This window comes from Cyprinus carpio, chromosome B25 (assembly GCF_018340385.1).
Source record: "Cyprinus carpio isolate SPL01 chromosome B25, ASM1834038v1, whole genome shotgun sequence".
Lineage (NCBI taxonomy): Eukaryota > Metazoa > Chordata > Actinopteri > Cypriniformes > Cyprinidae > Cyprinus > Cyprinus carpio.
In genome coordinates, this window is record NC_056621.1 from 5,579,790 (window position 1) to 5,604,838 (window position 25,049).

Consider the following 25,049-nt stretch of genomic DNA (forward strand, 5'->3'; position numbering starts at 1 on the left):
GTAGTCACCTAATCAGTGTTTCAACCGCGAAAAGACGTCAATTAAACCGTTTGGGAACAAAATGTGACGTGACGATACATTTACCTCAGGAAAGTCAGTTGTTTTTCAGTTGAAATCCTGAGCTAAAATTTACTTTTTCATAGTTTGTTAGTTATAAACCTATGCTAAAATCGTAAATATATTGTTAAATATTGGTCAGCGTGTGAACAAATTTCAGTTGACAGCTACAAACACATTATTTTTAAACTTTGGAGAAACTCGAGCTCATACTCAAGCTCTTGACGTCAACAGTAAAGGGCATTTCTCACCGAGACTACTCTCCATCAACCCCCGTGATTTAATTTCCTTAATGTGTGTTTTCTCAAATTGGATACGGTGAATGACTTCCATTTAATCTAAATGGTAAAAGCATTATGGGCGGTTTAAGAGAGTCTCCTCTCAGCGAATGGACCGGGATTCGAGGTGCGGGTGGATGGATGCTCTGATTGTGTTTTAATGGTGAATTGCCCTGGGGAATTTTTTTACCATTGCTGTTACTGAGCAGAAAATGTATAAGAGGCTGACATTTTTCATCCTAACATCCGTTTGTTATTCGTTTATATTCATAACAGCAATTTTTCAGCCTTTCTTATCCCTTGCCGTGGGTGTTAGTGTCATAAAAATGAATGAAATCTGTAGGACGGTGAGCGGTAAGAAAGCAGATTTCTATAGAGATGTGTAGGTGGCTTGGACAGACAGACGGCCATTATTCACTTCAAAAGCAGCCTACGTAATGACCCCGAGTGACCAGATGACACCCTGTCTAGAAATCTACAGCGCTCTGATTATGGGCCTGTGGGACACAAAATATCAATCCCTGTCCAGTTCGCCCTCTGCGTCCAATTCGAATCATCTAATGACCTGCAGTAGTGGGACGATTTCTTGGGTTGATGAGGGGGTTACTGAAGGTGCGTATGGTTTAAGTGAATACAGACGCCAGCAACGTATAACTGAAACCTCCTGCTGATGTCTCATCATCTCATGCCTAGAGCAAGTAAGGCGTCTGCTCGAGAAAATGCTTCACTGAGAAAGCCAAACTGTGGGTAAGAACAACACAAACAAAAAATGCAACTTTCTAAAAGTTTATTTTTCCTGTGTTGTACAAAGTATAACATAATGCTACATTGTACATAGTACCCACTTGTGAAACAATGACGAGAGTTGTGTTTATGTGTGTTTACCAGACCACCTGTTGCGAAGTAAAAGCCACAAAGCCGTACGGACAGGTATTGACAGTAAGGCAACTGTTGATGTAGACGACATTGGACTTTTTAGGTAAACACGAATTTATTGTACGCGAAACGGTTTTCCAGCGGTGACTTGAGAGTTGCAATCATTTACGGCAAATCTCGGCTTTCAATTCAAGCTTCCATAATGGTGAGAATCTAATTATGGGAATGATCCTTGTTTCCTAGAATATCATGTTGATTAAAGGTTGAATAATGACTCCTGGAGGGTGGGAGAACGTTGTTTTAAACCCACCTGTTGCATGCCGATACCTGATACAAGTTCAGTCAAATTACTTAGTATGACTAGCAATCAGAAGATGTCACTATTAGTGCGGTTTTTGTGTTTGGAGTTTAAAATAGAAATCTTAATACAAACTCTAAACTTTATGTAAAATATGGTTTCTTATTTATTGCTTTTGATTTTAGAGGTGAAATATGACCTGGAAATGTTGTGCCTAAGCCCACACAGAATCTGCAAATTTCACATTTTTGGTTGTGCATTTTTCATAATTGTGGCCAGAGAAAAAAATTGGAATTTTGTGGAATGGTTTGAATTTTGTAAAATATGTCAAACTGAGCTGAACAAACACACCAGGGTGCAAGCTTTGTAAATAATGGGTGAATTTTGCAGAAATCTGTGGGCAGTGATTTCATGCTGGCCTGGCAGTGCCCAAACATCTTCAACAGTTTCCATATTCTCTAGAAAAGACAATGAATCACAGTCAGTCCTCCTGCCAAATGACACCATAATTAAACTCACACCTGCTGAAACCAGAGATCACGTCTCCTTCTCGTAATCTCATCTGATCACCTCCACCTTGAGCTCGTTTCTGAACCACCAATTACTTCAGTCCAAAGATGGTGAAGCCACAGCCACGATGGCACTGTTCTCCTGTATGAGTGTAATTGGGATGCTGACTGCCAAAAACTGCATTGTGGATTCCAACCAACAGACATATTCCAAACTTATTGCTCAAAACACTCTGTAACCAGTTTGGTGCAGAATCCAAGACTGAAGAGGTTGTTTTATACACTTCAGCTTGCTGCTATCAGTGCACGTGAAGTAAGTTTATGTTCGCCTTGAACACTCTTGTTCTGTTTTCGATGAAATCTGGAAATTAGCTAAGTAGGCCTAAATTTTCCTTGGTGTTTTGTTGTTCTTGGAACATTCATTAAACAGTCATTGACCAAATCCAAAAATCATGGAGAACTGATTGGTTAATAAAAATGCCATAAGCTTAGAATCTGAAATCTGATTGGCTGACAGTAATGTTCAACAAGCGAGCATGTTGATGAAGGAACATGTTCTACTTGGCTATATCAAGTTTAGCTAAATTTCAACAAGCATGAAAAGCTGATACCCAGCTAACAATGAATGTTTTCAGAACTTTGGCTAATGTTCTGGCAAGATTCATTTAAACTTATGAACAGATGTTCTTCCAGTAATAATAAAAGAATATTCATTCAGAGTTATTTGGTCTTTAATAATGTTCCCAAAATGTTATCACAAAAACATTATTTCTACATTGTTCATGGAATTTTTCATTTCTAAAACATTTAAGTTGAACACTCTTGTTTTTTTTTTTGTTTTGTTTTTTTAAATGTTTTTTTTTTTTTTTTTTTTTTTTTAAATGTTATTTTTAAATAATGTGTGGAAAATTATAAAATGGAATATTCCCTTAATGTTCACATAACATGGTAACATTGTTAAAATATTTGAAAAACTTTACATTTTGAATGTTCAGATAATATGCAGAAATAACATGTTAATGGGAACGCTAGCATAACATTCTTAGAACATTGTTAGCTGGGTAACGCCTTCCTTACAGAGCTAAGGTAAACAAAGGCCATTTAAAAAAAAATCCTCTTTGCTGACCTTTCTGTAAGAGTGTGACTGTCTGCTTTGTCATGTTCAATGGAGTGTGCAATCATGTTTTTATTTTGGCATTTCACTCAGAAACTAAAGTCTAAATGAACTCAACCGATCAATATCAATAATAGAGTGCGTACTGCTGAACAAAACCTCTTCAGGTCTCAAAACACCCTGACAAACATACACAATGAACTCTACAGGGCATGAAACAAAATGTGGGGGGTGATAAAAAAAAATGCATTTAAAACACAATTTGCTACCTCACTGATTCTTACAGATGAGAAAGTGTCAAATCACAACAGTAGTCAAAAACAGACATTCACCATACTATTTCACATCTTCACCGCAAAATTACCCACGACATGTGAGTTTTGATATTTACGCAAAAAGGTCATTAAACTTCTAGTACTGAGTCATGAGAGTGCTTGGATCTTTTAAATGATGTTTGACGTCTTCATTCATCACTCAACGTTTTCCCTCACTACGAATAAATAAACCAACACTGCACAGTTACAGAGAGTTTAATCCAGAACAGCTCACAAAACGGTGCAGAAACTGCTACATAGGTCCTCCAAAGAAGTCTTGGGTGAGTTCTGTGTCTATTCAAGTCCAGTTTGGTTTGAAGTCTGGTTCTGGAGTTGCACAAATCTCAGTACAGCTGCTCTTCAGAACCTCGTTCCACCACTGGACCATTTCCAGTTGGCTCTGAGTTGAGGTTCTGGGTTTGTCGAGGGGTTGAAGTTGTGCTCTGTGAGATTTGGGCCACATCGAGAGGCTTGGGGCCAATGGGCCCCTGTGACATGTAGGTCCATGTGGCAGGGGCATGTACTACACTTCCCACAATGCACTTCCTCACCGGGGGACTCCAACAGTTGGTCCTTGCATTTGGTCAGTCTCTGTTTAAAAAAAAAAGTAGCATAAGGAATTGGTTAGTAAAAAAACAAACAAAAGCAATGGTTTATTATGAAATATTACAATTCTAAAAAATTATCATTTTCTATTTGAATATTTATTTTTTTTCAAATGTAATTTAAGTCTGTGATGCAAAGTTGAATCATTACTCATCATTACTTACATTATCATTATATCAGTTCAGCATCATTACTCGTGTCACATGATCATTCAGAAATCATTCTAATATGCTGTTTTAGTGCTTAGTTATTATCAGTTATTGATGCCCAACTATTAATAATTGTTCATATTATCAATGTTGAAAATTGTTTTTGCGGTTTAATATTTTTGTTCAGGGTTCTTTGAGGGATAGAAATTTCAAAAGAACAGGATTTATTTGTAACAAATCTTTTTAACATTATTAATAATTTTTTTCATATTTTTTTGTAATATAAATCTTTCTATATGAATTTAAGTATAAATTTATTTATTTTTCTTTTTACCTAACTTTTAAATGGTTTCCACAAAAATATAAAGCAACAAAGACTGTTTTCAACACTGATAATAAATGTTTCTAAAACAGCAAATTGGCATATTAGAATGATTTCTGAAGGATCACGTAACACTGGAGACTGGTGATGCTGAAAATTCAGCTGTCATCACAGAAATAAATTAGTTTAAAATATTCTAAATAGAAAGCAGCTATTTTAAATTGTAATAAAATTTGCCTACATTACTTTGTTTTTGATCAAATAAATGCAGTGAGTGTAAAAGACTACTTTCAAAAAAATTCAAAAATTTTTATAATTCCAAACTTGACCAGTAGTATATATATTTAAAACATGTACGTTTTTGTTCTTGGATTAATCTGTGACCGATAATAGTGAGAAAATGCATCTGTCCACCAACACTGCATCGCCTATCTGACAGATAATTAGCTCACTACATCATTCTGTTGCTGGATTAATTTGGCAAGACCTAGACAAGACACCTGACTGGAAGCTGACTTGATTTCATCACTATATATACCATCTTATTACAAACACAAAGATGCACACACTTTGAACAGACCAAGAACTGCCTATTTAGAAATAAAGAAGCCTCTGCTCGACATGTGAAGTGTTTTGATTGCTTTATTTGATGTTTAGAGGTGAGATAAGCGATGCTGTAGAAGACAAGAGATATAAGAATGCTCAAGGACAGCTGCAAGGCATCTGCTAAATGGAAAAAAAAACGTGAATGCAATTTATAAATGCATTTTTGAGCGCAATATGCATCAGATAGTCAGTGTAATATATTCAGAAGCTTTCTCCATTTATGTAACTGGTAAAACATAGCATCTGTGTGTGTGTGTGTGTGTGTGGAAGAGGTGGAGAGCAAAAATGTCACACTCTGTGCCCCGTGTTTGGTATGGCTCTTGGAGCACACGAACTCAAGAGTGGACATGACAAGTGCAGGTTTCACTGTGTGCTCTTACAGAAATCTGCCCACAGTACAAGAGAGGGAGAGACCGTGAGTTGGCAGACCTTCTCTAATAATACACCATGTGTTGCCTCCAAGATCTTTCTCTGAATCCAGGCCATGTCTCTGGTGTGAAGCCGACATATGCACCCCTGACCAGACCGGGGCAGAGTGCATGCTGGGAGATCAGTCCCAGAGCAGCAGGAGACTGAGAGGTTAGCCAGTCCAAACATTAGCACAACAATAAATTAGAACTACCATCTACATACAGCCAGACACATCAGTGTCGCTTCAAAATTATAATGCATTTAACATTTCCAGTTCCTTAACTATTGACGTTACCACTGATGTAGTATATATCTTTAACAAAGCATTATATTATTATACATCATGAAAAATATTTAGGTCTCACAAACCTTAAGTACAGCATACTGTACACAGTAGCAAGCTGGAGAAATGATTCACAGTTCAGTAAGTGAGTCAGATTAAGAAAATGCTCCAACTGATTAAAAAATGTTTGTGATTCACTAAAAAGAACCAGCTCATAAGAGTCAAGAGCTTTCACTAGTCAAAGTGTTTTTTTTTTTTTTTTTCATTAAAAGTGTCTTCAGTTTTACGCATAAATCAACTTGCGTCACTATTGCAATGTTTTTTAATTCTGTTTGGGTTTTGTCTTGTTTTGGTCCAGACTTGCGTCACTAATTGCAATGTTTTTTTTTGTTTTGTTTTGTTTTGTTTTGTTAAGAAGTATACAGTGTTTTTGAATCGTTTTTTTGTGGATTTGCTAAAAAGAATCAGCTCATATGAGTCATTCTTTCTGGATTCGGAAATCACTGGTCACGCCATGAGAACTAACTCATGAGACCAATTTTCACAGGAATCTGACTTCACTGGTAATACTTGTGATTCGCTAAAATGTACAGACCCAATCATTAACTGGGAAATTGGACTTTGACGATTGTGCTTACAAAATGAAGCAAAAGAACACATTCAAATTATTTTAAGAATAGAACGCATGAGTGAGAACTGTTAACAGAAACAAACGCCATGGAAATTGAATCTGTATTTTTTTTTCCCCAACCCTACTTTGAATAACTATTTTAAATTTCATTACATCTGTTTCTCATTGACAGTGATGTATTTAAACAGAGCAAATAGAGACATTTTTGTCAGGAGGAACATCTGAGAAGCAAAGACAAAGACCCCTGTAATCCCACGTGTGCCATCTCGAGATTCAGAAGAGATTTCAGCAGTGTCCTAAAAGCAATAATGAACAACCTAGCAATAAATGTTTTCTCTTGTGTTTGACAATGTCCAAAAAACCATCAATCTGACATGCTGAGCAACCAGGATCTAACCGCATAAACCATCAGAGAAGCTCAATGTGTCTTAAGGGGGCACTGAAATATGTCTCTTAATAAAATGTGTCCTGTTTATAGGCATTTAAAGCTGATTCCCATGCATGGCACGTCAGTCAAACCAGATGTTGCAGAGCGAACACACAAGATCTTTCTCCATCATTCCCCTGGGCCTCTGCCCTTCTCTAGATCACACAATATAAGAATCAGATGCCATTTAAAGACCCTGGCAGTGTTTTCTCAGGCCAGCAGGAGGGAAACGGCACGTAGCCCTCAAATAAAAACACAGTAAACGGGCAAAGATTGATCCGACCCATATAAACAGCTTCATGAATAGACCATAAGCAGTAACTGAATTCACTTAGTTCTATTTTAGTCAGGGACCTTCATTTGTGTTCGTCTTTTTCTTTTTTCTCTCTCTCTAACAGATGTTCCCCTCTGAGCTGGACTCAATTCAGTAAATTCCCACAATGCTCTTGGGGAAGGGGCTTTAAAGATCTCGACCATCCAACTCTGCGCCCTCTTATGAAAGGCAATTCATGTCTTCAGCTAGTACAATAACATGCTGTGCTTTTTCAGTGCCACTATACACTAAAGAACTAATTTACTATAGACTGCAGAGAAATCAAAACTGTAACTGGCTTTGTATCTATCATCATATATAAAAAAGTATAATAATAAGGCAATTTATCATTATTGTTATTGTTGTTGTTATTATTATCATCATTATATATAGACAATATAATAATAATAATAATAACTATAGAAATATATAAAAAATAATTGTAGTATTCTTACAATGATTTATTATTGTATGTGATTCAGGTTATAATAATAATAATATTAATGCTCGCACATATATAATAAGACAATGTATTGTTGTTGTTATTATTTGTTTATATATATAAAACTTTATAGATAAATATTAAATATATTTTATATAAAAATATATAAATAAATATTTATACATGTTTTTTATACACACACACAATAATAATAATATTATAGCTTTATAGATGGATATAAAAAGTTATTATTTTATTGTTGTTTTTGGTATTATTATTATTATTATTATTATTATTATTATTTATACATATGTATATACAGTGTGTGTGTATATATATATATATATATATATATATATATATATATGCACAATAATAATAATAATAATAATAATAATAATAATAACTTTATAGATAAAATAATTGTATTATCCTTACAATGATTTTTGATGTTTGACTTAGTAAAATAAATAAATAAAAATAAATAAAAAATAAATAACCTAGTTCTTATAAATAGATATATAGATGATAACAATATGTAGTAATAATAATAATATTTTAATGTGTTTTTCTAAACATTTATATATGATGAATTTATATTATTTTTATTCTATATGTAATACAGTAAAATTATAGTATATTGATATTTTTAATAACATTTTCCAGCATCAATTTAATTCTATCAAAGCTATGGATAGAGTTTTTGACCAAAGAGATTTCACAGTGGGCGGGGCCACCCAGCACAACCACATAACAGAAAACAAGCAATCAACAAAATGTCATGTACTGTGTCAGATGTCATTATTGGTTAAACTCAGATTTACGTGAAGATGTGATTTATCGCTTGAAGCTTTTTGGAGTCGTGTCTGCTTTAAAGCTCACACATGAAATCTCAGTGTCATACTCATCTCGTATTATCTGTCTCACAACAGTTTCAAAGTCTCCGCTCGGAGGCTGAAGCTTTCAGAGACTCCTGTGATTGTTAATGAGAGGGTTCAGCACAAACGACAGGCTTAATTAGATGGGTATTCACTCAGACTAACACGGCTGCAGCGTCTTGCTGACACACTTGTGCACTGTAAGAGAATAGTGTGTGTCTGCGTTCCTCCTCAGACAGCACACCCACGGACGAGTCGCTGGAGTTCAGAGTTAGCGAGGTTCTAGAGATCAAATACTTGAAAGATGTTCAAGAGTTGTGTTTGAGACACTGAAGACCTGTCAAACTATGTTTAAAGTGATAGTTCACCCCAAAATAAAATACCGGGGGCAGAAATCATGGTATTCTGAAAAATGTCAGTAGAATCCTTATGTCCCTACACTACAAAAAATTATGCTCTTTCTCAGTACTTTTGCCTTGTTTTCCAGTACAAATATCTAAACATTATTATATCAAGCAAAAAAAAAAAAAAAATTCAAAAATCTTGTTTATGCCTAAAACAAGAAAACACATCTGCCAATGAGGTAAGAAAAAAAAAATTTTAATTGTTAATTTTATTTTACTTATTGCCAAATATTTTTTTTCTGTTTTAAGTGTAAACACTTAATTGTTTTTTTTTTTGTTTTGTTTTTTTAGAAAATAACATTTGATCTATGGATTTTGCTTATCAAGTAAACGTATGCCACATTGAATAAGAATGTCTTGATATTTGAACTAGAAAATGACAAAAATACCAGAACTTTTTTTAGCAACAGACAACCAATCAAACACTGCCTCTGTGCTAATTAAATATTCATGATCCTTCACTCACTGTGTAGCAGCATCTGAAAGAAACTTGATGTTGAACAGCAACATTATTATTGAAGTGCTACAGTAAATGATGATAAATATACAAATAAGAATGTTAACAGATCAGTTAATATGACTCAAAGTTCTACTTCGTCATTTACTATAAACTGAAAACAACTGTAAAAATCACACATAGGATCTAGACAAAACCTTGTGACTTGAAGTTTCCTCAACAAAAGAGGCACTTTATTTATATACATTTTAAGAGTTTGTAGTGAAGTTTTGTTTACTTTTTAACGTTTTTGACCTGTATATGTCAAAATCAAGGACAGCGCTCTAGCAACAGACAAAAAACGATTCTTGATTGTGACCTAGTTCTGCTAGCAAACGGATCTGGTGTTTGTTTAGAAAAAGGTATTTTTAAAGCGTTGGATCTGCAGCTCGGGATGATGATGATGCATCTGGTTCATGGCCAATTATGTGTAACCGCGCTGCATCCCCTGAGAGGATATACACCCGTCAGTGTGAGTAAACTCCTCTAGTGTGTGTGTGTTGAGGAAGTGGGGTTTAGATTACATGGTAGATTACATAGATTTATACACTACAGGAAAAAAAATTATATAATATTCTCACACACTTACATTCTCCTTTTGCCTGCATGCATTTTAACTCTCACACACATCCATTCTTGTTTCACATTCATATGTTTCTGCTTACATACAGTACAGACCAAAAGTTTGGAAACATTACTATTTTTAATGTTTTTGAAAGAAGTTTCTTCTGCTCATCAAGCCTGCATTTATTTGATCAAAAATACAGAAAAAAATATAAATTTAATATTTAAATTTATTATTAAATATATTTAATATTAATATTATTTTAAAATAATATTGTATAAATTAATATTATTACATTTTAAAATAATTGTTTTTAAATTTATTATACTTTAAATTATCATTTATTTCTGTGATGCAAAGCTGAATTTTTAGGATCATTATCACATGATCCTTAAGAAATCATTCTAATATGATGATTCATTATCAAAGTTGGAAACAGTTCTGCTGCTTAATATTTTTTCAGAACATGTGATACTTTTTTAGGATACTTTGATGAATAAAAAGTAAGAAAAAAAAAAAAAAAATAAAAAAAAAAAGCTATGTTTTTAAAATATAAATATTTCGTAATAAAACAATATACACTACTGGTCAGTAATTTGGGGTCAGTATTTTTTTTTTCTTTGCTTTTTTTTTAAAATAAAATCAATACTTTTATTCAGCAAGGATGTGTTAAATTGATAAAAATTGATAGTAAAGAAAATATATTATTAGAATATATATTATTAGAATTTTTTTTTTATTTTTAATAAATGCAGTTCTTTTTTAACCTTTTATTCATCAAAATATATTAGACAGCAGAACTGTTTCCAACACTCATAATAAATCAGAATATTAGAATGATTTCTAAATGATCATGTGATAGACTGGATGTTACATGTGACACTGAAGGCAGGAGTAATGATGCTGAAAATTCAGCTTTGCATCACAGGAATAAATTTTTTTTTTTTAAGTATATTGAAATAGAAAACTATTATTTTAAGTTGTAATAATATTTTACAATATTACTGTTTTTTCTGTTTTTGATCAAATAAATGCAGGCTTGATGAGCAGAAGAAACTTCTTTCAAAAACATTAAAAATAGTAATGTTTCCAAACTTTTGGTCTGTACTGTATATGCACTTTTATTTTTCAACACACATGTATTCTGACTTTCAAGCACTTTTACACTTCCACACATATATGTATTCTTTATTTTTACATGCCTACCTTCTAACATTCATATACATATATTGTAATATATATATTACATTTTTGGGGCAGTCGTGGCCCAACAGTCAGAGTGTTGGACTTGCAATCCAAGGGTTGTGAGTTCGAGTCTCGGTCCGGCAGGAATTGTAGGTGGGGGGAGTGAATGTACAGCGCTCTCTCCACCCTCAATACCACGACTGAGGTGCCCTTGAACAAGGCACCGAACCCCCAACTGCTCCCTGGGTGCCGCAGCATAAATGGCTGCCCACTGCTCCGGGTGTGTGTTCACGGTGTGTGTGTGTGTTCACTGCTGTGTGTATGCACTTTGGATGGGTTAAATGCAGAGCACCAATTCCGAGAATGGGTCACCATACTTGGCTGTATGTCACGTCACTTCACTTTTTCACTTTCACTTTCACATATGTAGCCTATATGTTTCTTACTCGTATGCATGCATGTCTGAGCTTTTTTTAGCCATTACTTCCTCTTTAAGCAGGAACTCTCTCTCAAACCAGGAAATACATATGTGAAAGTGACGTGACATACAGCCAAGTATGGTGACCCATACTCAGAATTGGTGCTCTGCATTTAACCCATCCAAAGTGCACACACACAGCAGTGAACACACACACACACTGTGAACACACACCCGGAGCAGTGGGCAGCCATTTATGCTGCAGCGCCCAGGGAGCAGTTGGGGGTTCGGTGCCTTGCTCAAGGGCACCTCAGTCGTGGTATTGCCGGCCCGAGACTCAAACCCACAACCTTAGGGTTAGGAGTCAAACTCTCTAACCACTAGGCCAGGACTTCCCCAATTCATATGCAAGACTTGCTCAGCTCATCCTAACACAACTGTACAATTATGCTATTCAAAGTCATCCTGTTTTCTTTTCAAGTACCTTTTTTTTTTTTTTTTTTTTTTTTTTTAAATATCATTATGTAACCCACTTTTTCTACAGATCTATGTATAAAAATATGCTCTGAACAGGAATTTTCGTGACTGATTCCAATTGCTGAAATAACTTTCTCGGTAATCAACACTGAGCCACATGTATCTCTGAATGGGCTTAACTTGTACCGAACCCAGAAAAGTTCCTTTAAGATGCACTCAGTATGTTTCTGTGTGGTTTGCGGTTCACTCACCAGGCTGTTGTGGTGTTGTGTGCGGTCTGTGCTGGGCTCTGTGTGTCTCCCATCAGGCTGTGTCTGATCTGACTGCAGCTGTGTTCATGATGTTGCTCTTGAGGTTCTGGCGGAGCTGCGGGTTGAGCGGGCCGTCCGTCCCTCTCCTCCTGTCCGTCGCTGTGACACTGACCACGGGCCTGTTTCAGCCAACGGCCGCCCAACCCACACTTCTCCAGATAAACCCGGCACACCTCGTAGTTCATGGCCGAGTAATACAGAAAATCTAGCGCTAGCAGCACCATAACGAAGAATCCGTAGATCCACACGCCAATTAATGCAGAGTAATTGCTGTGACAGAGAAAACAGGGACGAATTAGATGCACTTAATATTTTATGTGGCCATAAACAAAGGTTTTATGATATACAGTATCAAAAAACCTTGCAAAGTGGATGGAAACTCTTTAGCAGTATTAGTAGTCTTGTAAAAGCTGAAGTACTTCAATAAATTCAAACTTCATTAGCATTATACGAGGCATTCAGTGTTAATAAACCGTTTTACAGTTCCTTTTGAGTATAAATCCCTGCCCAGACTGAAAGAAAACTGCAGTAAAAGCAAAACTTTCACTTTTTGAAGAAGCACAGGCCTTGTGCTGTCAGACAAGGCCACAACTGACAGGGACAATATTGAGGTCTCGATAATGTATGGTGTTATTAGAGCTGGGAGCAAAGGGGAACAGATGCCATGTGTGTGATATCAGATCTCTTTGATGCTGGAACCCAGAGCCCAACGGTACGGGAGTGAAACTGGATTTGGCGAGTACATGAAGCTGAATTACTGACTAGTTTTAAACTAATTGCAATGTAACACATGCAATAAAAGGACCCTCACTTCTGTATGTGATGTGAAAAAAGATCAATGAGTTTCAAACAGTATGCTAAAGAAAAGTCAACTTTGATTAAGCGGAAAATTGATCAGATGTTTATCTAGGAAAATATCATTTTTTCCATTGCTACAAAGCCAGAAATATCTGGTGACATACTACTGCCAAAAGAGATTTATGACGACAAAAAGCAAAGTGGGTCACAGAGTTTTTGTAAAGTGACTGGCTTTGTCTCATATGATGCAAGATGTCTGCCACAAAAATGGTAACAGTATTTAAAATGAAAGTATTAATATTGTTATGTAATTAGTATTACATAACATTTATTAGGCTCTTATGATTTACTGAATTGTAAATATTATGCATTATAGATTTTAATATTTAATGTATTATAATAATAATAATACTGGTGACATACTACTGCCAAAATGGATTTAGGAGGAACATCATACAGTATGTGACTGGCTTGCTTCATATGATGCAAAATGTATGCAAATAATATTATGAATTATAGATTTACTACTACTATACTACTACTACGACTACTGTTAATATAACAAATTCATTTTATTTAAATGTTTTACTTATTCTGTGGCAAACAGTGCAGGGCATTGTGTCACTATTTGTGTGAAAAAAATGATCTAATATTTCTGATAATCAGGGCTTGATATTAACTTTTTTGTTTATCAGCCACTGTGGCTAGTGGTTTTCTAAAATTATTAGCAACTCAGCATTTCCACTGGCCACAATTTTATGACTTTTATATGACTAGAGTTACTGCATACTAAAATTTATTTAAATTGATTTCCAGGTCTTTTTTTGTGCCAATTTAAAGGGCATTTTTCCCTAACCTTGTTAAATGTGTGCGTCATATTTCATATCAAATTCTTATATTTCATTAATAATTTCACTTAATATAGTAAGACCCTGTAGGGCTGTTACCAATGCAGCTGAAGGAGCATTTAGATGCAATTACACAGACAGTTTAATGAAGCTGAAACGTAGCATGAATGCATTTACATTGCAAAATGATAACAGCATAAATAATGTTATGAGGTCGGTGTTTAAAATCTTTTTCTTTTTTTTTTTAATATACAAATATATGAAATGTTGAGAAAAATGCAAAGATAAGCTATTTTTAAATATTAAAAGTAAACCACCAGTAGGTGGCAACAAGTGACTGTCTTCGAACAATTCGTTCAGATGGCTGATTAATTCAAGCAGGGGTGTAGCAGCCTCGGGGGATGTCAGAAACAGATGATTCTGTCCCCTGCACTTTTTTTTGACCCACCTCCAATATCAGCCCATATTGCTCTTTGGCAGTTTGGGGTAAAATGCACCCCAGAAAAAAGCAGAGGATGATTACCTCCTTTTTTCAAACACGCACTGTAAGTATGTTATGTCGCGATGACACAAATCAAGATCAAATTTCCATGTTATGACTTAACCTACTGTAATGTCATGTCTACACTGAGTGCGAGTGATGCGATCATGCAACGAGACACATGGTATGTTCCCAAAATTATGTTCCCACTATGGTGCTCTAAAACGCCAATTGGTATTCTATTTATTATATGAACATTAATGTACTTTGTACATTATGTACATAATTTGTTTGCCTTTGAGGGTCACATCACCTGACAGCAACCCCATGCATTCAAGAATGAATGGACCACTGAATCATTGACTCAAATGATTAATTCAAAAACGTGAATCATTCAGTAAACACAGCTGTGTTGCTCAGATATGCAAGAATGTTCTGCTGTGATCTTTGGAACTATTTTCGTTAACCAAAATGAGCAAAATCAGTCAACACTGACAATGTTGTACTAAAATGTATATTAACTAGGCTACTCGTTTGAACTCCTTTATAAAATCAATGTCAAATTTGCAGTCATGGTTTTCAAGGAAAACTGTATTTGGTTGTGTCATGTTCCTTAACTAGGCTATATGTTATAAATTTAAAAACAAAATTTTTCCCGCTGTATGTTTATCCTGTGTGCATTTGTGTTCATTAATTTTCTCCACGAGATTCTCTCTCACCCGCAGGCTGCGCGAGCCTCAGCTGGCGCAACCTTGTTGCTGTCAATACACTCGCTGTTTACACCAAAATTTCAGTGCTTCCCTAATTAGATGATTTAATCATATTACTTGTCCAGTCAGGCAAGTAAAATTCTCTTTCACTTGCCCCTTCAAAAAGTCCACTTGTCTTATGACACGCATTAATGTCGAGCTCTGTTACAAATTTAACCCGCCAAAGTGTTTAGTGGTAGTGACCGTGTTACCCGCCACAGCTGAAACCTACCCGCATTTGGTGGGTTGGTGGCTGTTAATGTTAAGCCCTGCTGATAATATACAAAAATATAGCTGGGGCCCTTCTAAAACAAGTTAAATATATCAAATTTAAAATTCTAAAATCTCCTGTTTATTTATTCCAGCTTTAAACAACATTTTGATATTTCAAATATCATTCACATTTATATCAGACACTAACTTTTTGCAGCTGACAGACCATAACACTATTAACAAATTCTGGGATTAATAATCACATAATCACAGACACTTATCATGGGTTGTTGACGTCCATGTGGCATTATTTTATTCTAACCTGTACTCACAATAGCCTGATGCACAATAACTCAAATCTGCACTAGATATGCCTTTATATGCCGAAACGTCCAAAGATGCAGGCTCCTGTGCTCTCGGCTGCTTCTGAGGGTGGTTTAACCTCAGGCCATCAGTAAATATCACTGGCTACATCCTGCTGACCACAGATGAGAACGAAATGGCTTCCCACAAGGACGGCCGCACTTTCAGGAACTCCATCCTGCCTGAGAGCACAGCAGCACACCGCGGCTTCCGACATTTCCACATCATTAGCTGTCATGAGTGTGAGGCTGTTACCCTGATCTGAGAGCAGTTAGTATTTTCAGTTAATATTTGACGAGAAGGGAAGTATTTCATAGCATCAAAAAGTAAAAAGAAAAGGTGTGACATCTGGGCAAAAAACAGATTTGGCTTTTATGATCTGTCAAAAAATCTTTCACCTGTGAAATAATTTTTCTGTTGATAAAAAATATGAACCAATATTATTGCAGAGCTCTGGAATACTATATTTATATAATATTTTGAGTGGTCATTAGCATTATTCTGATGTCAGTTATGTATAATGACAGCCTTGCAATGCACAGCTGCTCTATTTTTAATCTCTTTGTCACTTCATAATTTAAACTCAAATTAATATTTATTCATTTAAACAGTATTTCTGAAATATATGGTGCTCTGGAGCCATGAAAATGCATGCATGCATGCATAAATAAATAAATAAATAAATAAATAAATGGTAAATACATTGTCACAAATATATAGATTTTTGTTTTACATTTAATACTCATTTTATATTTACCCAAAATATTTTAAATATTTAAATATGATTCATATTGTAATATTAATTTACAATATGATCCATCAGAGTGTATTATGAATTGTAGATTGAATATATGAATAATTTTTTGTCAATGACAATTTAAATGTAACATTTTCATATAATTTTGATAATATTTTATATTAAAACAAAAAACAGGAAACCGATATTATAAATATAAATATTTATTTATATTTATAAATATATAGTATATAAATATTTAAATGACTAATATAATATTATTATTTTAAATATTAGGCTATCGTGATGTATTGAATTGTCAATATTATGAATTCTCGTTGTTTTATATTTGATATAATAATAATAATAATAATAATAATTGTAAACTGGTGACATAATACTGCCAAAACGGTTTTATGAGGAACAAAACAAAGTGGGTCATAGTGTTTTTGTTAAAATGTCTGGCTTTTATCATATATGATGCAACATTATCCAAAGATCAAAAAACAATATGAGTACTATGATAACTTATTCCATTTGAGACTATAAAAAAGAGAAGCTAACTTATATCTACAGTATGTACATGATATATAATAACTAATAACTACAAATATGATGGTCGTTTTGTACATTATGTGTTATATATCATGTAATAGTAATGCTACATCATATCAGAACCATCAAATTATGTTGGCCTTTTTTCAAATGAAGTTCTTAGTATTTTTTTTTATATTATAGTACCATGTTGAGATGACATGACCAGCTGTATGCTATGCTATTCACATTGTCTATAACCCTTTACTTGTTTGGACACACTTGTTGGGGAAAAATGATAATATCTGAGAAATACACCTGCCACTGGTAACCAGATTAATACTGTGTGTGTGCCGTTGCAACCAGACTGTTAGTGTCAGTATAAACTCCAGGATCACTGTATTGAATCATAAGATAGAAATGACTTGGTGAAGCTTTTCTCTGGTATAAGGATCTGGAGTCAGCACCGTGTTTGTAGTTGAAGGCAGGAGACTCACTTGTGAGCATAGCCGTCTGGAGATGTGGTCAGGTTGACCTGCATGACTGTTTGAAACTCGGTCTCGTTGCAGCAGTACTTGAATGCTGTGTTGTTATGGTGACAGCAGAACATGTACGTCTTGTTGTCCGAGAGACGAGGACAGTGGAATCCAAAGTGGTAGCGCCCCTTGTGATCGGTGTAAGGCTCGCACACCCGAAAGTGAGCAGAGAGAGCTGTGTGGAAAGACAATCATAAACAGGACAGTGAGCATGAGATGCAGGGTTGCCAGGTTTTCAGAACAAAACCTGCCCAAATGCGTTCTGAGGAGTAAAACACACTTTTTTTTTTTTTTTTGGTGGGGTTCCCCTGGTAAAAATCCCATTTTAGGTGCTAGATGCTATTAGGGTTGCTTCAACCCGCGGCAACAGTGTTAAAGTAGCCTTATTCCGCGGGAAAACTACGGACTTGGCAACACTGGTGATATGAGATTGTAAATTTATCTAGTCTATTTTTTTTTAACCCTATTTACTTTCTGAATGCATGTTCGCTTATTGTGTCTTATTGTAAACAATTTATCAGTGCACACCACTCCAACATAACATAACATAACATAACATAACATAACATAACATAACATAACATAACATAACATAACATAACATAACATAACAGAAGATAAATGAATTGCAAATATAAGTTATAATTAAATAATATAATATAATAGAAATAAAATTAATTGTGAATAACATTCATATGTAATAAATGTCATATTAAAGATGTAATATAATATTGTTGAAGTAAAATGAATTGCAAATATAAGATATAAAGTCTTATTAAAATATTAAATAGATAATATAAGGATCACCATATTAAAAAATCATAATTAATATAATATAATAGAAATAAAATTATATATATATATAAGACGTATAATAGAATAGAATAGAACTAATAAATGTCATATTAAAGACATAATAATAATTATATAATATATATAGATAGAATAGAATTAAAATTAATTGTAAATATAAAATCATATGTAATGTCATATTAAAGATATAATATAAAATATAAAACCTAATATTGTGGAAGTAAAATGCTAATATAAGATATAAATTAACATTAAAGAAACTAAATATAAATAATAATAAAATTAATAAATATAAACATAATAATATAAAAATACAATAGAAATAAAATTAATTGTAAATATAAAATTATATGTAATAAGGTCGTAATGTCATAAATGTAATTAAGCCACAGCTTAACATGTTTTGTTGCATGCATTCAGCTAGCAACTCATTTTCAAACAGCTGATCTTTAGCCAAGTCTTTTAACTAATAAGAGATGCATTTTAGTGAATTTCAGTTATAATTCACCCTGATTTAATGACCATCATCACATTTAGTGGACCTCTCAGAAACTGGATGGTATTCTGAAGCTTAAAAATGTGCTCAGAATAATTTTCTCACTGATATGAGCACAGCACAAAAGCAATGCTACAAGGCTTGTTTTTAATATATGACAGTCGTAGTTCTGCTTCATTATTCATCTCTGAACTCAGAACAGAGAGTGACAGCGAGGTCTGAGCGACTAACCCATGTTGACACGTTTCACCCTGAACAACTCAAACAGAACCAGCAGACCACAGACGTCACATAAGAAAGACTGGAGCACCACATCTCAATCACTGAGAGTTTCAGCCTAAATAGCTCAGTGGTGCAGACATACTAAACAGAACCTTAATTTCTTTATGATAAATCTGCACTTCTTCATGAAGACTTACATCACGTACATGAGTTTCTATGTCTTTCAGACTCAACCTGAAAGTAACTTCAAAACTCATTTAGACAGGGTGCAATTTTTTTTTTTTTTTTTTTTTTTTTTTTTTGAGGAGGTTTACTTAAATCTTGAACCCCCCAAAGGAAGTCAACACAAAGAGCCAGGAGTCTTAAGAAGCACAAGCGCTAAACGGTTTCTGTGTATTACATAATGAACATGTTTTAGTAATCAAGGTTTGATTGCAAGTTATAAGAACTCATATTTTAGCCTGATGCCAAATAAATGCTTGCAAACATAAGTCGTGTTCGCCTGAGGAGGTAACCATAGCAACAATATGTTAAATACAAAGTGAAAAACAAACATTACATTTCACTCTGTATTATACATGTATCTGTGTGTGTGTGTGTGTATGTGTACGTTTTCAACATCACTACATTCACTCAAAGTGTCACTCTCTATATATAAAATCAAAGACGAAAGACAATAAGTTTAATACAGCTTTACATTTCTATAATTTAGATTTTTTTTTCTTTTCTTTTCTATAAAGTGCTCTTTTAAATGTTCTTGAATGTATTGTTTAATTTACTTTTTGAACAGAAAATAATGACTATCATGCATTTTTATCATGATTTACAGAAAAGAAGTCATTCAGAGTAACAATATTTCATATAACAAAAAATATGCAAAATATAAATCCGGCATATTTAGAACCAGAATAATTAGATGACATTAAAAGATTTTTAATATATATTTTTGTGTATGCATGGTTTTAAAATTAGGGCTGTCAAATGATTAATCACGATTAATCACATCCAAAATAAAAGTTTTGTTTACATAATATATGTGTGTATACTGTGTATATTTATTATGTATATATAAAAACACACACATGCATGTATATATTTAAGAAGAATATGTTATGTTTATATATTAAATATATTTATATAAAATATAAAATATAAGAATATAAATATATAAATGTATATACATGTAAATATTTTCTAAATATATAATTTATGTGTGTGTATTTATATATACATAATAAATATACCCTGTACACATACATATATTATGTAAACAAAACTTTTATTTTGGATGTGATTAATCGTGATTAATCATTTGACAGCCCTATTTAAAATGTAATGAAATATATGATATTGTTAATGATATTTTGTAGTATTCACCACGCTGCATATCTAAAGACTCCTGACACCATGGTTGTTTGTTTTTCGTGATGATTTTCTCCTTGCTGTCCAAGGCTTTAAATTCTGCTGCAGAGTGAATGACTCACGCTTGTCTTTAATAATTAAAGAGGATTTTTGATTTGATCCAGCTTTATGACCTGTAATCTCACACAATCTCACACCCGATCAATGTTATTGAAGCTTCAGTCTCCCAGCGGAGGCAGGACTCACAGTGAGACACCATCTATAGCTCAGTGAGACACAGATGGACAAAGGAAGAAACAAATTGGACAGCTCAGAGATTCTGGGAAAAGAAGGGCCATATGAGAGCAGTAAATCTGATAACAGGATGTTTCTTCATCTACAGGCACCTTTATGTCCCACCGGTTGATTTTTATTGAAACAAATGGGTTTCAACTTTGTTGTGGTCACTTTAAATCTGTCTTGAAATATGTCTTTATCATCTAGTTTTCCTGTTTAATGTTTTACCCCTTTTTCCCATAGTAAAAATATGTATTACTACATTTTAAAAACCATAATAAGAATTAAATATTAATGTTTTAAAAATTTTTATTACTACATTTTAAAAACCATAATAAGAATTAAATATGAGAAGAAAAAAAATGTTTTTTATTTATTTTTTAAAACCATAATAAGAATTAAATATGAGAAGAAAAAAAAAGATATATATATATAATATTATTTTTTTTGTTTTTTTTTTCTTATTTTGTTTTGTTTAAAATAAATTTAAAATGACATAAATGAAAATATCCAATAATTTAAAATGAACTGTAAAATAATTGTGTACTATTTACAATACAGTACATAAACATTTAAACCAACTCAAAGCAAATATATAATAAAATGTTGATATTTACTGTGCAATTTAGTTTAGAAATAATTTAATGTTTGCTAAAATCATCTGCCAGTTTGCACCTAATAAAGTTAAATGCTCTTATTACATTTTAAATTTAATAAATTAATATATTATTAAATAAAGACTTTTTTTGCACAATTTATAACTGTCAATTTGCACCTATAGTAAAAATCATATTAATTATATTTGGAACATTTTTTATTAAAATTAAGTGAATAAATGTATATATATATATATATATATATATATATATCAATTTAAAATAATGCAAAAAATTTGGAAATATTATATTTCTATATATTTACAGTTTGATCAATAAATTGCTTAATTTCTAATTCTTCACAGGCCCAAAAATACCTGTAGTTGAGGAAATATCCATGTGCTTTTGAACTGTCAGTTTTTGATATTTCTGTTTGCTTCTATTAGCAGAAATCAGTCAGCATGTTATCAGTATAATGAACCGCTGTTGTATGTGTAATCCAACCAAACCATCTGCCCACGTCGTCTTACCTGTAGTAGACAGAACGAGGAAGATGATGGTCAGGATGTTGAAGGAGTGATGATTGGTGACACTCATCTTCTTGTCCTCCCTCAGGGGAGGATGGAGACATGAAGCCTGACAGCTTCAGCTGCTTCCAGATGTCATCTTTATCTCCAGCTTCTGTTCATGACTCGACAGTTTGCCAGCACACCTGTAGCAGAAGAGGGCAGGTGTTATGATCGCGCCAAGACATCTGTACGGTAAGATCTGTCACTGCTCGTGTCTTTCCTCAGTCCAGGATTGAGCAAATCTACTCTTGGAGGTTCACCTTCTTACACAGACTTCCAGAATTCAAAGCCAGATTGCTTTAAATATCTGGTGTAAAAACAGAAATTGTTAGTAAATTTCACCAAATGGTAACATGTTGAATTAAACATGAGCAACATGAAGTCGAAAGACTGAAATTATGTTTTCTTGGAAAATGACACCAAGGAAAAAAAAAAAAAACTTGGAAAAAGTAATTTGGATAGTGGTGAACAGAAACTACAACTTATATAATTTTTGTGTTCCCACTAGCCTCTTGGCAGAAGAAGAATCCACAATAGCATTCCTATGGCTTTCCAAAAGAGGAAAAAATATTGAAAGTCTGATCAGAAGAGAGAAAGATGTCAAATTTGCTGTCACTCCTCCAACTTTTTATTAGAAACATTCATTCGCCAGTTTTCTGGCAATTATAAAACCAAAAAATAGTTTTATAAATGTGCATTACATTTTTAAACAACAACAACAACAAAACTTTACCATGTTAATAACTGCTGTAATGCATGAAGAGTTTCATTGTAAAAATTAAAAAAAAAGGAAAAAAATTTGCACAGTGTGTGATGGGATTTAGGCTAAATGACTTCTACAGTAGTTCATTTGTGGCTGATTTTGAAAGCGTTTTAAGTAGAATCACTGCAGTTAATCTGCATGCTGTGATTGTTTATTTCGGGCTGGTGATGGATATAACATTTATTTTTGCAACTGTTTGTTAATTTCATCTCATTTGGGCAGATTGTTCTGCTCTGCAGGAGAAGGAAACTCGAGATGAAACCCAGACACATTTGTTCTTTCTGTCTGCTTTTGCTTTTCCCAGATTCATGCTCTTCCTTGTTCTCTGCGCATCGCATCGTGTTGTTTTGTGGACGAGGGTAGATCTGAGAAATATGCGTGTGGAATATGAGGTGTTGTTGGAGAACACTATACATCTGATAGTTGAGCTGTTGGGGAAGATGAATGGTGATTTGTGTGAGTTTCAGTCAGTTGAAGTGGAGTGGGATTCCCCAGCAGTCTGACAAAACCAGTTCACGTTCTGGTTTGTTTCATAATGCTAATGCGCTGGATGAAATTTAAGTGGCTGTATTTAATGCAGACCCAATATGTCTTTTAGTTTGTAACCCAGTGTACTTCCGTGGGATTTTATGCATTTAACAGTGGTCGGTGATTGGATTCCAATAATTGAAAAGGAAAAGGAAATCATGAAGTCAGCTAAACAGAAAAGCAATTGTAAGCTACATTTCAATTATTAAGCCTTTTTTAAATAATGTGCACAATAACATTAATTCAATAATTAACACATAAATAGTAAATGTACAATTTTTTTAAATAATAATTTGTAAAATGTATTTTATAATACAATTAATTTTTTTTTCCTATTAAACCATACTACTTTTTAAATGATTGTGCAAGGTTTTACATTTAATAAAAATCTAATCATTCATCAAATAACATGCAAAATAACATTTAAAGGAACCAATTTTGCAGGTAAATGTTAGTAAAGGCAGTAGTTTTGATATTTTTGTAAATGAATGTTTATTTATTTATTTTGTTTTTAGGTACTTTAAGGAATGCCTTAGGTTTTATTGTGCACAATTCACATATAACATATTTTAAAAAATCAAAATCTTTCTTCAAATAATGTGTGCAGTAAAATGTATAATTAATTAATTTAGCAGATAAATAGTAGTAAAAGTTGTAGCCTTATTATTTTTGTAAATCAGTATTTTTATTATGTGCTTTCTTTTAAAAATTAATATCCAATGTTTTATTGTTGTGCACAATTTATCACACTTTTTTTAAAAACCCAATCTTTTATGAAACAATAATAACATTTAAATTATTTAAATAATATTAATAAATTCATATTATTTATTATAATAAATAATAATATTTAAATGATTCATAAATAGTATTAAATGTTTTTGTAATTCTATTTATTTGTTTATTTATTTATTTATTTATCAACCACATGTAATGTACTTTCTTAATAAATGTGTGTGGATTTATTGAGCACAATTCATCATCTTTCATCAAAATGAAATATTTAGCTTGGAAGCAAGGGGAAAAGAGAGAAATAAATGTAATCAATAATAACATTAAGTGTTGCCTTTTCACGCTGTCTTGGTTCTAAGCTTGCACGTGCTGCAAAAAAACTAAAAAAGGTTGTGAAGCACAAAGCTAAGACTTGAGAACAAAATTAATTTAACGTCAAGTCAGAAAAGTATATTATACAGATATGTCAGGAAATTGAGAAACTTTCACATCTTTAACTTTAATCTTAGTCAACAGAATGGATATTTGCCTAAGCCCGAGAAATAATTATAGCATTTAAAAGGAACATGCTAATCAGCTCTTAAATCATTAATAAAGGAAGTAATAAAGTACAGCAGCTAATAATATGCTTGATTTAGCAGCCTTTATCTCAGCGGCAGAGTTGAAATGTTAACATGAAATATTAGACTGCGCTTCTGAATGTGTCAGCTGTCTTTATGAGAACATTTGTGCCGAGAGGCTCACCACGGCTTTCCGTTGATTACGAAGTGAGCGAGAACAAGGCAAGAATGTCATGTAATATTTTTAGCATTTTAATTTGGTGTTGAGTGTCAGAATGTGACATTTCTCCTTTTCTACAGAATTCATCTATTGTTCCTATTCCTCTGGTAGTGACTGTGTCTCAAAAGTCAGCGTTTTTCTTTTCTCCTTTACTGCTAAAATCCAGATATTAAAATCCAGTGTGCAGAAGGTCATATTTTACATACATAATTCAAGATTATTCCCTATAGGGTGTTGTGGATGGATATGTATTCAATTTAGAATTTATTTAATTCTTTAACCTT

The 25,049-nt window shown here is 33.3% G+C and overlaps 1 protein-coding gene and 1 long non-coding RNA gene across 4 annotated transcripts; one reads left to right on the plus strand and one right to left on the minus strand.

Annotated features, from left to right (window-relative positions):
* The first annotated feature begins 156 nt into the window (after positions 1-156).
* LOC122142404 lies at positions 157-7,246 on the plus strand. Of its 2 annotated transcripts, none has more exons than XR_006158577.1 (3): positions 157-2,331; positions 5,512-5,708; positions 6,627-7,246. It is a non-coding gene; the product is annotated as an uncharacterized LOC122142404 (long non-coding RNA). The 2 variants fall into 2 exon arrangements; XR_006158578.1 differs by having other exon boundaries at positions 158-2,331; positions 5,593-5,708.
* LOC109045634 (protein shisa-like-1a) lies at positions 2,904-22,061 on the minus strand. 2 transcript variants are annotated; one of them, XM_042752935.1, is made up of 4 exons: positions 21,924-22,061; positions 17,590-17,803; positions 12,311-12,640; positions 2,904-4,037 (listed from the first exon to the last, which is right to left on the minus strand). In XM_042752935.1, coding segments are annotated over exons 1-4 (612 nt in total). In that variant the 5' UTR covers positions 21,991-22,061; the 3' UTR covers positions 2,904-4,036. The 2 variants fall into 2 exon arrangements, with proteins under 2 accessions (XP_042608869.1, XP_042608868.1); XM_042752934.1 differs by lacking the exon at positions 2,904-4,037 and having other exon boundaries at positions 12,307-12,640.
* Between the last annotated feature and the right edge of the window lie 2,988 nt (positions 22,062-25,049).

Excerpts from the sequence above, each read along its gene's own strand:
- LOC109045634 (XM_042752934.1), bottom strand. The coding sequence starts at position 21,990 with ATGAGTGTCACCAATCATCACTCCTTCAACATCCTGACCATCATCTTC. Across the intron at positions 17,804-21,923 it reads CCTCGTTCTGTCTACTACAG|CTCTCTCTGCTCACTTTCGG; the intron begins GTAAGACGACGT and ends CTTTCCACACAG. Across the intron at positions 12,641-17,589 it reads CCAGACGGCTATGCTCACAA|CAATTACTCTGCATTAATTG; the intron begins GTGAGTCTCCTG and ends TCTCTGTCACAG.